Source organism: Dufourea novaeangliae, unplaced genomic scaffold (assembly GCF_001272555.1).
Source record: "Dufourea novaeangliae isolate 0120121106 unplaced genomic scaffold, ASM127255v1 scaffold11, whole genome shotgun sequence".
Classification (NCBI taxonomy): domain Eukaryota; kingdom Metazoa; phylum Arthropoda; class Insecta; order Hymenoptera; family Halictidae; genus Dufourea; species Dufourea novaeangliae.
In genome coordinates this window covers 2,629,483-2,643,613 of record NW_015373895.1, presented here as the reverse complement: position 1 = coordinate 2,643,613, position 14,131 = coordinate 2,629,483, and the positions used below count along the sequence as shown (strand labels likewise).

Here is a 14,131-nt window from a genome sequence, read left to right as displayed (position 1 = left end):
CGGCATTCTCGGCGGAGAATCGTTGCCAAGAAATGCTAGCCATGGCCCATGGCTACGCCAGTTTTTAAGCGACTTTAATGAAGGGTGCGTCGTGACGGTCGTGAGTGAACTCTAACTGTGATTTCCTTTAGTCCTAAATATTTTTCTGTATTCTCTTTTTTTATTGTTACCAATTGTTACCCCTCATAATGGATACGTCTGAAATTGATGCAGCAAGCAACAAAGGATCTGTTTCGGCAAACGAACAATTGCCAACTATTTTAAGTGGAAAATATTTTAAAATTTCTATGTGTCGGAAGAAAAGTGTTATTGGCTTGTGTCAAATTTGTTTGCCCCGTAATAAAGAAATAAAGGGGATGTTGACCTCTTCGTCAAATTTCCGCTCACACCTAAAACGGAAACACCCTGCAGAATTTCAAGAATATAATGCCGATCTGCAACGAAGAAGACGAAGCGTAAATGTAGAAGACACTACACGTGTCCGAGAAGAAGAGGAGACCGAGCGCGATCAATTTGAACTGGACGTGACAAAATATGTAATTAGTGCAATGATTCCCCTAAAATCAGTGGAAGACGTTTATTTTCGACGCATGTTTAAAAACTTAGGATTTGCAGAAAAAGTGACCAATATATGCCGGCGCACAGTAGGAAGAGTAATGAACACCATGTTCTTGTACAATATGTATAAAATTAAAGAAGACTTGAAGACAGTATCATACGTTTGCACCACAGCAGATACATGGTCTACAAGAAGAAGAAGTTTTTTCAGTGTTACAGTACATTGGATTTCCTCAAAGTATGAAAGGAAATCAGCGGCACTTGCATGTCGTCGCTTTGCGGGTGTCCATGCATTGAATAAGGTAACGGACATGTTGAGGACAATTCACGGAGAATTTGGCCTGACCAATGATAAAATCGTGGCCACCATAACAGATAACGCTAGTAATTTCGCTAAAACGTTTAAACTGTTTGGAATAAATGAATCTTCTATTAGAATAGAAGATGAAGAGGACATTCCATCGAGTGTATCGGCAGAAGAAGAAGAAGAAGAAGTAGAACCAGAAGAACAAGAAGAAAATGCCAACAGGACATTCACAGATTATACAATGCCCCGACACATTCGATGTGCTGCGCATACCCTAAATTTGTGCGTAACGATGGATATGATGCAAACGATCCGCGGAAATGATTTGCTATCGACGATTCACACAGAAGTCATACAAAAGTGCAATACTTTGTGGAAGGCGGTTATGAGGCCAAAATCAGCTGAAGAAATAGAGAGAATTATTGGCCACACCTTAAGAAGACCTGTCAAGACTAGGTGGAATTCTCTCTATGATTCCCTAAAACAAATATTAGAAAATGAAGACAAGATTACTGAAATAGGAAGAGTTTTGGAAATCAAAAATGTATTGAAAGAAAACGACTTCCTATACATAAAAGAACATTTAAAATGTACATCACCGATAGCAGAAGCAATAGATATTTTGCAAGGAGAGAATAATATCTTTTATGGGATATTACTACCTTGTTTGTTGTCTCTTCAATGGAAATTGAAAAATTTAAAAGAACACACGTGGACATTTTGTGGACCTTTGAGTGCATGCCTCCTTGCTAGTTTAGAAACTAGGTTTAAAAATTATTTTAATTTCACTACACCGGAGGCAGGTAATGTTGCACTTGCGGCATTGTCACATCCACAATTTAAAAACCGATGGTTCCTGTGTATAGAAGAATTTCATCGTGACAGACTCATGGACCTGTTCAAGGAAACAATCACACAGGAATTAAAGAACAACTCTTCAGTCACAGCCATGCCCACAACATCATCAACGCATGAAGATTTTTTTTATTTCGGTGAGAATTCAACAGATCAAGTTATGGATTATGCATCAAAAGCATCATTGCAGGTCAGTAAATTGTTACCTAATTAGTAAATAGATATATTTTTTTCAAATTGATATAATGCAGTATGTATGTTATTAATTTAAAAAAATGTTGTTTTACAGATAAAACATTTCTTGGAAGAAAAAGATAAAGATTGGAAAATTTTAGAAAAGTATCCGGAGATAAAGAAAATCTTCTTTAAATATAATACACCACTGCCGTCGTCAGCATCGGTAGAAAGATTGTTATCATATACGACGATTACAAATTCACCGAAGTGTAACAGACTCTCGGACAGTAATTTTGAGAAAAGAGTTATTCTGAAAGCAAACTTGAATCACTTCGAAAAGTGAAAATGCTGTTGTCAATATCAGGTACTATTGACTGCATTTTAGAATTGCTTAATAAAGTCTTCTAGTACAGCATTACCTTGACATAGTCTCCAAATTCGGGTTTTGAGTTTTGGATATGCTTGTGTAAAAGAGATAAAGAAAACATAAAACTTACTAATAAATGATTCTGACATTGTAAATAATTTCTTGCTTTGTACATAAAGTTATTTTTGCAGTGCGTAAATATTAAAACCATTTTTATTTTGCAAGTTTGATTCATAGGTCATAAATTTAAAAAATTGAAAAAGAAACATGTCCGTACTCTGTGATCTTTTCTCTTTAAAATCTATTTTTCTAATTCGCTGGCACTCTAAAGTTGTAGTTGCAGCAGGCTAGAGTTGGGCAAAATTTTTAACCAAATAAAAATTTCGAATAATGAATGAAAGATAAAAAAGTTTTATTCGTTATTCGTAGCGTCGAATAAAATTTCCATATTTCATCTGTATCCTTTATTCGAAGGCTTCGAATAAACCTTCGAACATGGACGAGAAAAAGTGGGTTTTGCACTACTTTAGGAGAACAAAATTGGACTTTGCTCCCCTTCCCGGAGGAAAAAAATTACATTGGTCTTCCCTGACTCATAATCTGGATACTCCCATGCCTTCGAATAACTTTGGCCAGCCGGGCCAGCTCGAATAAACGCGCTGATGAACTGAAGTTACAATTTACGAAATTTATAATGAGTGGGGAAATAGTATTACCGTTATGTGGATTCTTTGTAAACCAGATGCACTTCTGAAATATTAAGCAATCGAAACAAAGACAACAATTCAAGCAAATAATTATTAGGAATATCGCAACTATAACTGACATAACTATTGTATACCATATCGTAGTTACCGTTAGTTTTGATTATTTTATTTCCTTCGTCCGTGCATTTTAGACATTTGCGAAACCAACGCCTTGCAATTTAAATTTCGTTAACAAAAGGGAATAACAGACAAAAGACTCCAACATTTGGTCTGCAGTCCGCCACGTACGTACGGTATACACCTGGGACCCATCCGCGCCGGGCCTTACCGAGGTGCGCTGACTCGCAGACAATACAGCCATAAACCTTACTGTTGGGACTCTTGGGAGACTTGAAATTTCGTCGCGGTCAAGTCGCCTCGTGAGCGACAATTTCCTGGCGTCCCCTTCGCCCTGAAGGAGAGGTTTTCCACCTCCACGTCTCTTGGAAAAACCTAGGAATTTGCCTTCTCCTTCAGGGCATAACTAATTAGGATGCGAATTTTGGTAACGCCTTCGCAACCTCGAAGAAGCGTGACGCTACACAAAACTCATACATTCGCACTCGAAACATTCATTCGCAGCTTGTTCGAAAACACTAGTGTCGGCAACACGCATTCGATCATTCGACAAATCACGTTCGACAAAACTTGATGATAGTAACTCGCGATTAGTCAGCTCCAACGATCGAGCAATCATACGGTAAATTTTAATTACCGTATTAAATTTTGAAACAATTGCTTAATATTAAATTGGCAGGCAATAGTCGCAACTAGATGCGCACCACGACGGTCGTGCCTGGGATTTACAACCCCAGGTGGACGGACGCGACACCTCTAGTGCCATTCAATTTTATGTAAATAGTTTTCTCGTATTTCAAATAGTTTAGGAAATAACGGACTGTATACCGTTCGCGCGGACACCCCGTACGTGTAACATAATTCATTGTACATAATTATGAGCGAAATTTTGAGCGTGACACTAAGTGAGTGGTGACTATTCTATGGGATCGTGTGTGATAAATTCGTGTCAGAATAAATTTGATATTAGTTGTTTGTAATTTTAAATATGTTCAATAAATTTATTACATGACATATGTAAAATTGCAAACAACTGCGCTGCAATAGTGGAAAAAATGACGTTGGGGAAGGGTCTCCTACCATTTCGTATCGGGAACTGTTGAAATGTACGCCAAATTAACGTTCGGTTTAATATTTCTTTCAGTGTTGGAAATAACTTTATCAATTGGTAAAAGGCCCTTGCCTCACAAGTAAATACGAGTACATTATTCGATACGTTCGATACTTTTGTTTCGATACCTAGTAGGTATCGAAAAAAAGTACTCGTATTGAAAGGAGTGAGTATCGATCCATCAACATTTGATTTTGTAATTACTTTGAACACAAAAGAATGTTGTTTATATTACTAATTAAGCAATGTGTATTTAAATATTTTCAACATTAAAAATAATATATGTATATATGGTTAGATATGAGCTTCAAAAAATGGTATTTTTAAATATAGAACAAGTTTTCCTGCAGCATCTTCATCTACCATCTAGATTATGTTTGACATAACCTTGTTCAGTATGCATCTTACCTCCCCAATAAAATACTTTACTACTTAAATTTAGCAAGTTTAAGTCACTGGCGAAGTCAAAGACTGCGCTTTCCGTTTCTATTAAATATTTCATTTAATTTTATCATTAATAAATGAATTATCTATGTTACTGATGAATCTTTATTTATTCCTTTGTTTTTACAAAAATAAGGGGATTCCCCATTTTTCTAAGTACATCGTTGCCTTGTTATATACATATTCTATGTTTTACTGGGTTTATTTTTGCAATATACTTAGAAAGATGGATTGATTTGGTTTGTCTAGATATTTTTGAGGCCGCCTTGCGTCGCAGATCTTATGCCCCACGTTGAATATTTTCAGAATATCTCTGAAACTAAGTAAGTAAGTAGTTGGACAAATAATATCTGATAATTAATACCTACATACATATTTATTTATTACGTATATCATATATTACGTACATTGTATATAGTTTATACATATGTTTGTTTATATGTTTTATATTAAATATATAAATAAATATGTAAAGTATAGTATTGTATGTTATTTTCTCTCAAGATATAAATAACTTTTCTGTTGGATATCAAGGTTAGGAAAATATAATTCGATACCGAGTAAGTATCGATACCTTGGCGGTATCGATTCAACCCTACCTTTGGGACCATAGCCTATAATCTAACTATTTATAAATAGAAGTTCGATTATCAATCGCTCATAGTAATTTGTTTTCATCAACGACTACTTTCAAACGATTACTGCTTGCGTTAGTAACAAGAACTCTGTTACGACTTATTACTAATGAAACGTTTCGCAGGCCACAGTATTAGTCTCAGTTAGATGTCTGACATCTGCAACGTTCGCTTTACGTTTAAATTTGACATAACGAAACTATTAATATATCTCGATGAAAAAATATTCGTTTTATTGAAACTTACATAAATATGTATGTGAAATTTCAAACAGATATTATCAATAGTGTATGAATAAAAAATGATAAAGGATTGCTTCTTCCTGGACCGGAAAATCTCCTTAATGTTTGCAAACATGTTATCACTCTACAGATACACATAAAAGGATGGCAAGACCAATGTTTTTCCAATACAATTTCATTTTGTTACATAAATTTTTCTTACTAATTGTACTAATCAATAATTACAAAGAACTTATCTATATATTCATGTTTTTCAAAAATAGTACTAAAATGTGGTTCTGCAATTGTCATGTAACGTCTATTATATATTTAAAGATACATATGACAGGCAAATAAACGCATTTTCTTGTAATTATGTAAAACAGCATTAATTAATAATAGTCACTATCATATATACATATAATTTAATTTGCATCTTACACATTATAAATGCATCTTACACGTCTTCTCGATAGTATGTAGTCTATTAACAAAAATTCATATAAATTCTTACATTTCAATAAATTTCATTGATGTTTCTACAATTTCGCATTAACAATTACTATTTTTTTACGGAATAGGTATTATACGAGAAAAATTCATTACGCAATTCAATAGCCAATTCAAAAATATTATTCATATTTAGATCCCACAGTAATCTTTAGCAGTGAAATTTGTTGAAATATATTAATATATCTCTTTATATTTACACGATACACAACATAGTTTTTATAAACCTACACTGTACAAATACAATAATACATAACAGAACTGTTCTTTAAATAACATAAAATTAAATATGATTAAACTCGGTATTATAGAATATCTATTTCAATTTTGCATAATAAATAAATCTTGTTGAGAATAGTAGAAAATAATATTATAAATTTAATATGATTGTTGTCACTTACTGTAACAGATACTGAAATACAACTTTTTAAGTAATATATAAAAATTACTTTCTTTATTCACTATATTATTATTCGAAATTGAAAATTAGTGTACAAAAATCGATGATTTCTTTTAAAAAGTTATAGATATTAATGTTGGGAACTTTATTCTTAGATGCTAATGTCCAATTAGCTGCTCTAAACTATTCAGCTTACAATAGTCCTGGTCTAAACCACAACCCTTGTAGACTTAGCAAACTTGTACTTTTCACTTCAACATTTCTTACTTTCTCCATTTTAAAACACTTGTGCACTAAAACATACAAAATGCACTGATGCATCTTAATTAGATGAAAAGTTCAACAGCTTATGAAAAGGTAGTAAAATATGGATGAATGGTATAAATCCAAAATGTATTGTTATTTGTTCAATAAAACTCGAACTGCTTTGAACATTGAGTGTTGACAAGTCTTTAAAAATTTTACTAAAGATATCATACAAACTGACATCAAAAATATTAAGCAACTTTTTGCTTAGACTCAAATGTCAGATAGTATATATTGTAAAACAAATAGCACATTCATAGTAATTTACACAAACTAATTCTATTTAAGCTCAATAGTGCACGTTTACGTTTCAGAAAAATATAACGTGGAAAGTGTATTCAAACATAGAATTACTATTACATCGAGTGTAAAAATGTCTAGATTTCTTGATTGTATGTAAATCACATTTTCAATTTATTATGTGGTTAACGATTCGTATTGTAGTTACTGTTTACGAAGAAGCATTACAAAATTCTTTACCACTTCCAATGGCACACACTTCATCAACATATGTTATACATCAAAACAGGGAGGAAGAACGTTGATACTGTGTTGCATGTTTTACAAGTTAACTGCAACTCTAAAATTACCCTCAAGATATTACGCATGAATTGCGACCGACGCAGCTGGTACGGGCATCTGTTATGCTACCGGGCGAACTACCAGGAGTGGACAGTCCGTTGTAACCCACACCAACGAAACGCAATTTCCGATGATGAGAACCAAGACTTTTACTAGAACTCAACGATCTATTTCCATTGTAACGTAATTGAGACGTAGTCGTCATTGCGTACGATTTTAGGTGAGATTTAATCGACTTAGGCAACGGAAGCTGATCGATACCGTAGACTGTCGTTCGTGCCACTATTGCACGACATGCAAGTTCTTGAAGACTGAGCACTAAAAGGCAGACAAATTTTTCATGAAATTTTCTTAAGATGCATTACAGGTATAAAAAAAAAAAAAAAAAAAGAATTACCTTTATTAGATCGCCATAATCTTTCCATGCCATTGCGATGCAGTGCCATACGAGAAAGTTCGGAAAAACTTTCACGAATGTTAAAGTTACAAAGGGGTGAAACTTCAAAAAACGCCATATGATTTTTAGCTGCATATGTTTCCGCATCACGTTCTCCTACTTGCCTTTTAAACGCTAAATGAAGACGATTTCCAACAAGTACTTTCGGTACACCCGGAGCATGCTGTAGTATTAAAAGAACAAATTTTCATTTCTTGTATTTTCGTTCGGAAAAAATACATTATCCTCGATACTTCTAATGTTGAGAGTGGTACATTTGGTGGAAGAAATATACAGCAGTAACGTTGTATTACAACAAAAACCAGCATTGAACAAGCATGTAACATAGTTTTCCATTGCTTGCAATGTATTGTGACATATTATGCTAATAAGGAACATCACCGTTGTCATTTTCACCTTTTTGTTGTAGAAGAAAAATAGCAGCCGATTATATAAGAGATCAGAGGAGTTGAACCCGGGTCTTTCGCTTTCCGGGCGATTGGTTCGACCAACCAATGCCGTTTACGCACTGTCAACTAGTTGCCGGAGACTGCGAGGTGCGGAAGAATATGTAAAGTGGGTCAAAAAAGTATTTGTACAGCTAGTTTTTTTGTAATAATATTATATAAACAAGTGATACACTAACAAAAACTGTTTCTATAAATTGTATACTATGATCAGAGATAATGTGCAAAGTAAAGATTTTTTATAATGCGTTACAAGAACATAATACAATAAAAACAAGAATTAGGAAGTCAAAAAAATATTTGTACACTTATGAACTTTCATACGGTCAATTTTAAAGTGTCCATATTTTTGAAGATAAGTCTATAAAGAGAACTAAGAGTTTAAATAGTTCCCCGGTATAAAAATAGTGCATTTATTTAAAAATTTTCGTTTGAAATCGTTCAATTTTTAATACAAGGTGTAACAAAATTGTTGGAGGACCCGGAAATCGGAGACTCGTGGGGTGATTTGAAACAGGTCTTTCCTTAAGGGGTTATTATACCTACCTATAAATTTTGGAAAAATCGTTTTTTGGGTTTACATATTTTCTTACAGTACATCATTTTAGAAATATTGTGTGAAAGTTGGAAGTTGATTCGACCAAAATTGGCGGTGTTACGCCCGTCTAAAGTATACGGTCTCGGAAGTTTCGGAGCAGATATAAAGTGGTAGAATCCCTTTCTAGGGGTGCGTAAATCATGAGTATTGTGTCCCAATGCAATTTATGGTTGTGGTAGTAAATGCACAAAGCTATATGAAGCCGTGGATACTAAGAATAACTATATATAACAAAATTGCATTGATTCGGTTGTACACCTGACTTGAAATTTTAAACGTGTTTTTCTCATAACCACATTTTCTAAATCGGTGACCAAAATGTCTCGAGAACTGCTGCACCGAACTGATTCAGCTTTGGTGGACTCATTCTATACATAAAAATCTAGTGCCTGATCGTGGTTTTTTGTATTTCATTGCATAGTTTTTATTTTATAGCATTTTTCTCAAAGTTCATCGATTTCAAGTAGCTTGAAAAATTTAAACGATTGACTCGGCTCGACCGACCGGTCATTATTTGACTCGAAATTCGAGTACACGCACACTCCTATTAGCAATGATTTTGATCGGCCAAAGCTCGTGAACTCGAAGTATATCAACCAGTTACGTTAATAGATAACAAAAGTTCAATTTTGCTTTGAGTATTTTTACGTATTATACATATAACACGTATAGAACTTAACGTAATTTTTCGTTAATTCTTATTGTTTCAACCGTTTTATAGTGAATTATAATGGTAAGGAATTATAACGTTCATTTTATAGTTGGATACTTTTTGTAACTAACCTAAAACTTTCTACATGTTTCGTGGATAAAAGCTAAAACGTAGACGTCTCTATACTTTTGTTCTTTATTACTTTAGTATTTTTCTAGCAACATATTACTATCAGATACATTAACCTTCAATGCTACAATCCGTGTTAAATTTCGCTTCACATAGCTAATACGACGATACTGCTATATTTCTTCCACTAAATCCAGTAGTAACCTAGTAACTCCCATAGCACGCACAGTTACTTGGTCTCGATGTTCGATACAGGAGTGGGATATACGTTTTTGACTCAAGATGAGCATAATTTCATTCGAATAATCCATAGTGGGGAGAAACAGTATTTCACGTTTAAATGGTTAATTTGATTTAACAGTAAAGACTCGATGAGAGTTAGATAGGAAGTTCCTTGTGAGAGTTTCTACTTCATCCCCACAACTAGGGTGGGAAGGCCGTGGACCTGTTGAGCGCATAGTTTATTGCCTCCTCCCCTTCCCTCCTGCTTTTGTTGCCGAGGATCGGGGACTTCGGGCAAATAATAGATAGGTGTTGAAACAATTCGCAGTGCATCGTGAAAGTTTTTAAAGCGGACCCGAGTTTCAAACTCTCATGTAATCTTTCACTGTATTTGTCTACGTGACCACTCTTTCAAAAGGAATATTAATTTCTTTTACAACTGAAATTCCCGAGTATATTTAACGAAAAATAATAAATTAATTTCTCATCTTTTAATAATCTGTTTCAGTCAGAGCAATTTCTATTATCTCAGTTATGAACGAGAAATATAGGAATATAAAGAAATGAAAATTAATATTTTTATGTCTTAAGAAATGTTTAAGAAAACATTTTTAAAGAATTTTCATGGTTGCTTTGATGAAAATAATGTTACATATAGTCGATATTAGATCAAATTCAGTGTTATCTTGGGCAAAATAATCTCACTACTATATTCAAATTGTTTTCATAAACATTTTTGACAAAACAGCAAAATTTAAATTTTCATTCCTGAACACTGTATCCTCGCAATGTTATCTGTTATGACGTACTAAAAGAAACTCTAACTTTTTTAATTCGAAACCACAATTCCAAATCATTCCATCATTTAAAGAGAGATAGAGTGATAAAAATGCGTACTATTGAAATTAATGTGCGGGAAATATGAAGAAGTATCATTTGCAGGACTAAATTTATAAAAATGATTCAAATATCCATAAAAAAATCTGATAGAGCAAACAAGGATGTAATCTGCAAAAGAATAATAGTAATTTGAGCTTTGAATGTTTTTAAATAACTTCCTTCCAATAGTATACATAAAGGTACTACTTTGTCTGTCATTATTGAATTATGTAACCCATACTTAGAAAGTAAATGATTTTGTTAAATTGGCCACCTAATTATTGTACATCTTCAAACTTATGATATTTATTATAACTGTTTTTCTATATTTGCAAAACAGAGTTCCATGAGTGTGACTTGAACTCCCTTTCATTAAAAGTGAGAAACTGTCAGGAGCTCAAACTACAATTCTCACAAGTATATGTAGATCTATCAATCTAACAATCTCTATTGTCTCTTCCCTTCTTAGTATTATATATGTAGCTTTCAGAAACAATGGAAATAACATATTGATATCGGAAAGAAACTATTTCAAAAGTGATTCTCAATATTAGTGAATAAAAGCATTGTAATTGAGTTTATAAATGTAGTCCTAAAAATTTTTAATCAAAGTTCATAGTATACTAGAATATTAAAACTGAAGATATTTAACTGTCAAGTACCTCATCAACTTCCTTCAGCCATCTGTCGATGCCATCAAAAGACCATTTATTGGTAATATCGTAGACTAAAATTATACCTTGTGCACCGCGTGAGTAAGACCTGATTATTGTACAAAATCTACCTTGACCCGATGTGTCCCATAACTGTAACTTTACTCTTTTCCCATCTAGTAAGATAGTAGTGGTTTTATATGCTAGAACATAAATGTTTATTTATGTATTTACTTTTCTCATTTGTTATATACACTACCACTCATAATTATTTGACCATTCTCTTTTTTATGTTATTTCAAAATATTTTTAACAATTTTTCAAGGTACATGATTACTCTTTCCTTATAATATAGGCTTGAGAATGTGTCAAATGAAAACTACCTAAAAGAAAGACAATTGTAGATTGTGATCCTTTTTATTTATTTTTTTAAGAAGAATAGTATGTTACGATGCGAAAAATATAACTGTTTAGATTACCAGAAATAATTTTTAAATGAAAAAACAAACTGAATGACTATGAAAAGTTGCTTTATATGAAGATAAGAAAATTATAATGAATGGTAAGCAAAATTGATGCTAGAAGAAATTAGTGATTATGAAGTAAAATAATTGTTGACTGACTACAAACATTTAATTACAAATGAAAGAAAAGCATTTAGAATGAAGCTTATTAACACAAAAATTTATGTTACTAACATTGGAAATATGTTAGTTAGATTAATCAAATACAATGTAATGTCACTAACCAAAGACTCAAATCTATGTATTATGTACTATTGTCCACAGAAAAGGTTCTATGATCTTCAAAGGAAATAATTCTGTTATAAATAACCTTAGAATAATAAATGAGATTTTGAGCAACAAAAACTACAGAGCAATACTGTATAATTAAATCCAAAGATTATTTTACACAATTTTATTTTTAAACATATTAAGCATATGACTAAACATTGTCATACTATTTACAATATATACAAGAAGCACATTAAATTAAAATATTTTAATTTTGTTCTATGATATAAATTCAACTGTATTATAATGAAACGAATTATATGAAATCATATGAATCATAATAAATCTTTTTTGGCTTGTTACTAAAATATTGGTGTTTGTATAGGTCAAATATATTCGAACAGTAATGTATTCTCGGTAGAACAAATAATGACTTTCTCCAAGCTTCCTCAAGTATCCTAATAAATGATAACTTCAGCACAAAAAAGCTGTTAAATGTGATTTTCACTAGTAAAATATCATAGATAATTAAAAGTTTGTCTCAATAATAGTTCTTATCCATATTGTTTATTATTCAGCACCTAAAGTTATTTCATAAGGCTCAAGGAAACTTGGTTTATGTCTTTTCTTGAACTATTAACATTCTATACTCAAGAGCTTTACCATATGGCACCCAAACCGTACCATGAAATCACTATATTTCTTCTACCAATAATAAGGATATACATTATTTAGACAACATACATATACTAGTAGTTGCATATAATAAAATAATACATTAAAATGTAATTAGGTAATGTATTCAAAGATTTTACGTTTGTAATAATATCCATTTAATGTATGAACAGATTTTTGGAAACTGTAGGAAAGAAATTTTAAAATATCACAACTATATTCAACTATTTCACACGATTTATTAAAAGTAATAAACTTACACTAATCTACCAGAAAAATTAAACAAAATGTCATTAAAGGTTGAATTGTTATACTAATTTATTCAGCGAGATTTGTTTCACTGAAAAAGTACGGTATAATGTTGACTATGTAACTAGACAAGAAAAAGGTTAGATGAAGTTTAATAGAGAGCAAAGGCACTACTAGAATGAAAAGAATAAAAACAATACTAAAGATAAATAAAAATAAGGAAAGTTGGAAATAATACCACTGCCGCTGCAAAACGGAGATTCGGCAGCACCATCTTCAAGTCCACTCAAGATCTCTTGTTTTCCAACGTCGCTGTCACCCACCAGTAAAAATTTAAGAAGGTAATCGTATTGCTTTTCTTGACGAGGCTTTGTTGTGCTGGCCTCACCTGCAGCCATAATATCCCCCTATTGCAAACCGTGAGCATACTGCAGACAACCCTGTAAGCTCCGATTGCCCCTTTAATGTTTTCTGCTTTAGGATCCGTGAACGGATAAACTTTTCTAATAAACTGTCTTCACTGATAAAACCATAGCACACTGAACATTAATTCCTTTCAGAAAACGACGCGTTCCCGTGTTGTCCTTTTATTAACGGTTATTCTACTTGCAATGAAAGTCGTCACAAGACAAGGATAGAGTCTATTTTCCACTGCATTATCCGTTCTAGATTTAATTAGTTTGATGGTCTGCTGTCATAAGTTTTTCGAAGGTCAAGTACGTTCACGAACATTCACGAATAAGCACAAACTAATAAGGCTATTACAAAACGAACGACAACTATTTTAAGAAAAATACTCTACAAAGGAGAGTTTCCATGCTACACCCTCGAACAAAATACAAGTAGTTGTTCACCCCACCCTTGACACTCGAAGGACGCTAAGAACCATAGACATATATAATAGACTGCGAGATCTTATGAGTAGGGCTAAAGTTGACATAAGAGAGAGAGGGTAATAACTGGAGCAGCTACTTCTCTTTCTAATGGGCTGTTGGTGGGGGATTCTCTTAGGGCTGAGTGGAAGCATTACATGCGTGCAGTATCCCTTTCCTTTATTGGTCTCCAGGCGCTTTCGCCTCTCCCGCGGCAATGTGCGAGCAAGAGAAGAGCTACTCCAGCGCTACTTCTGTCCTTCAGTCT

The 14,131-nt window shown here is 33.0% G+C and overlaps 1 protein-coding gene across 1 annotated transcript; it reads right to left on the bottom strand.

The window, feature by feature from the left end:
- Window positions 1-7,228: 7,228 nt before the first annotated feature.
- LOC107190759 (ras-related protein Rab-40B) lies at window positions 7,229-13,844 on the bottom strand. Its single transcript, XM_015579632.1, has 4 exons — window positions 13,230-13,844; window positions 11,343-11,536; window positions 7,695-7,917; window positions 7,229-7,615 (listed from the first exon to the last, which is right to left on the bottom strand). The coding sequence occupies exons 1-4, from the start codon at window positions 13,387-13,389 to the stop codon at window positions 7,308-7,310; spliced, it is 885 nt and encodes a 294-aa protein (XP_015435118.1). The 5' UTR covers window positions 13,390-13,844; the 3' UTR covers window positions 7,229-7,307.
- Window positions 13,845-14,131: the final 287 nt, after the last annotated feature.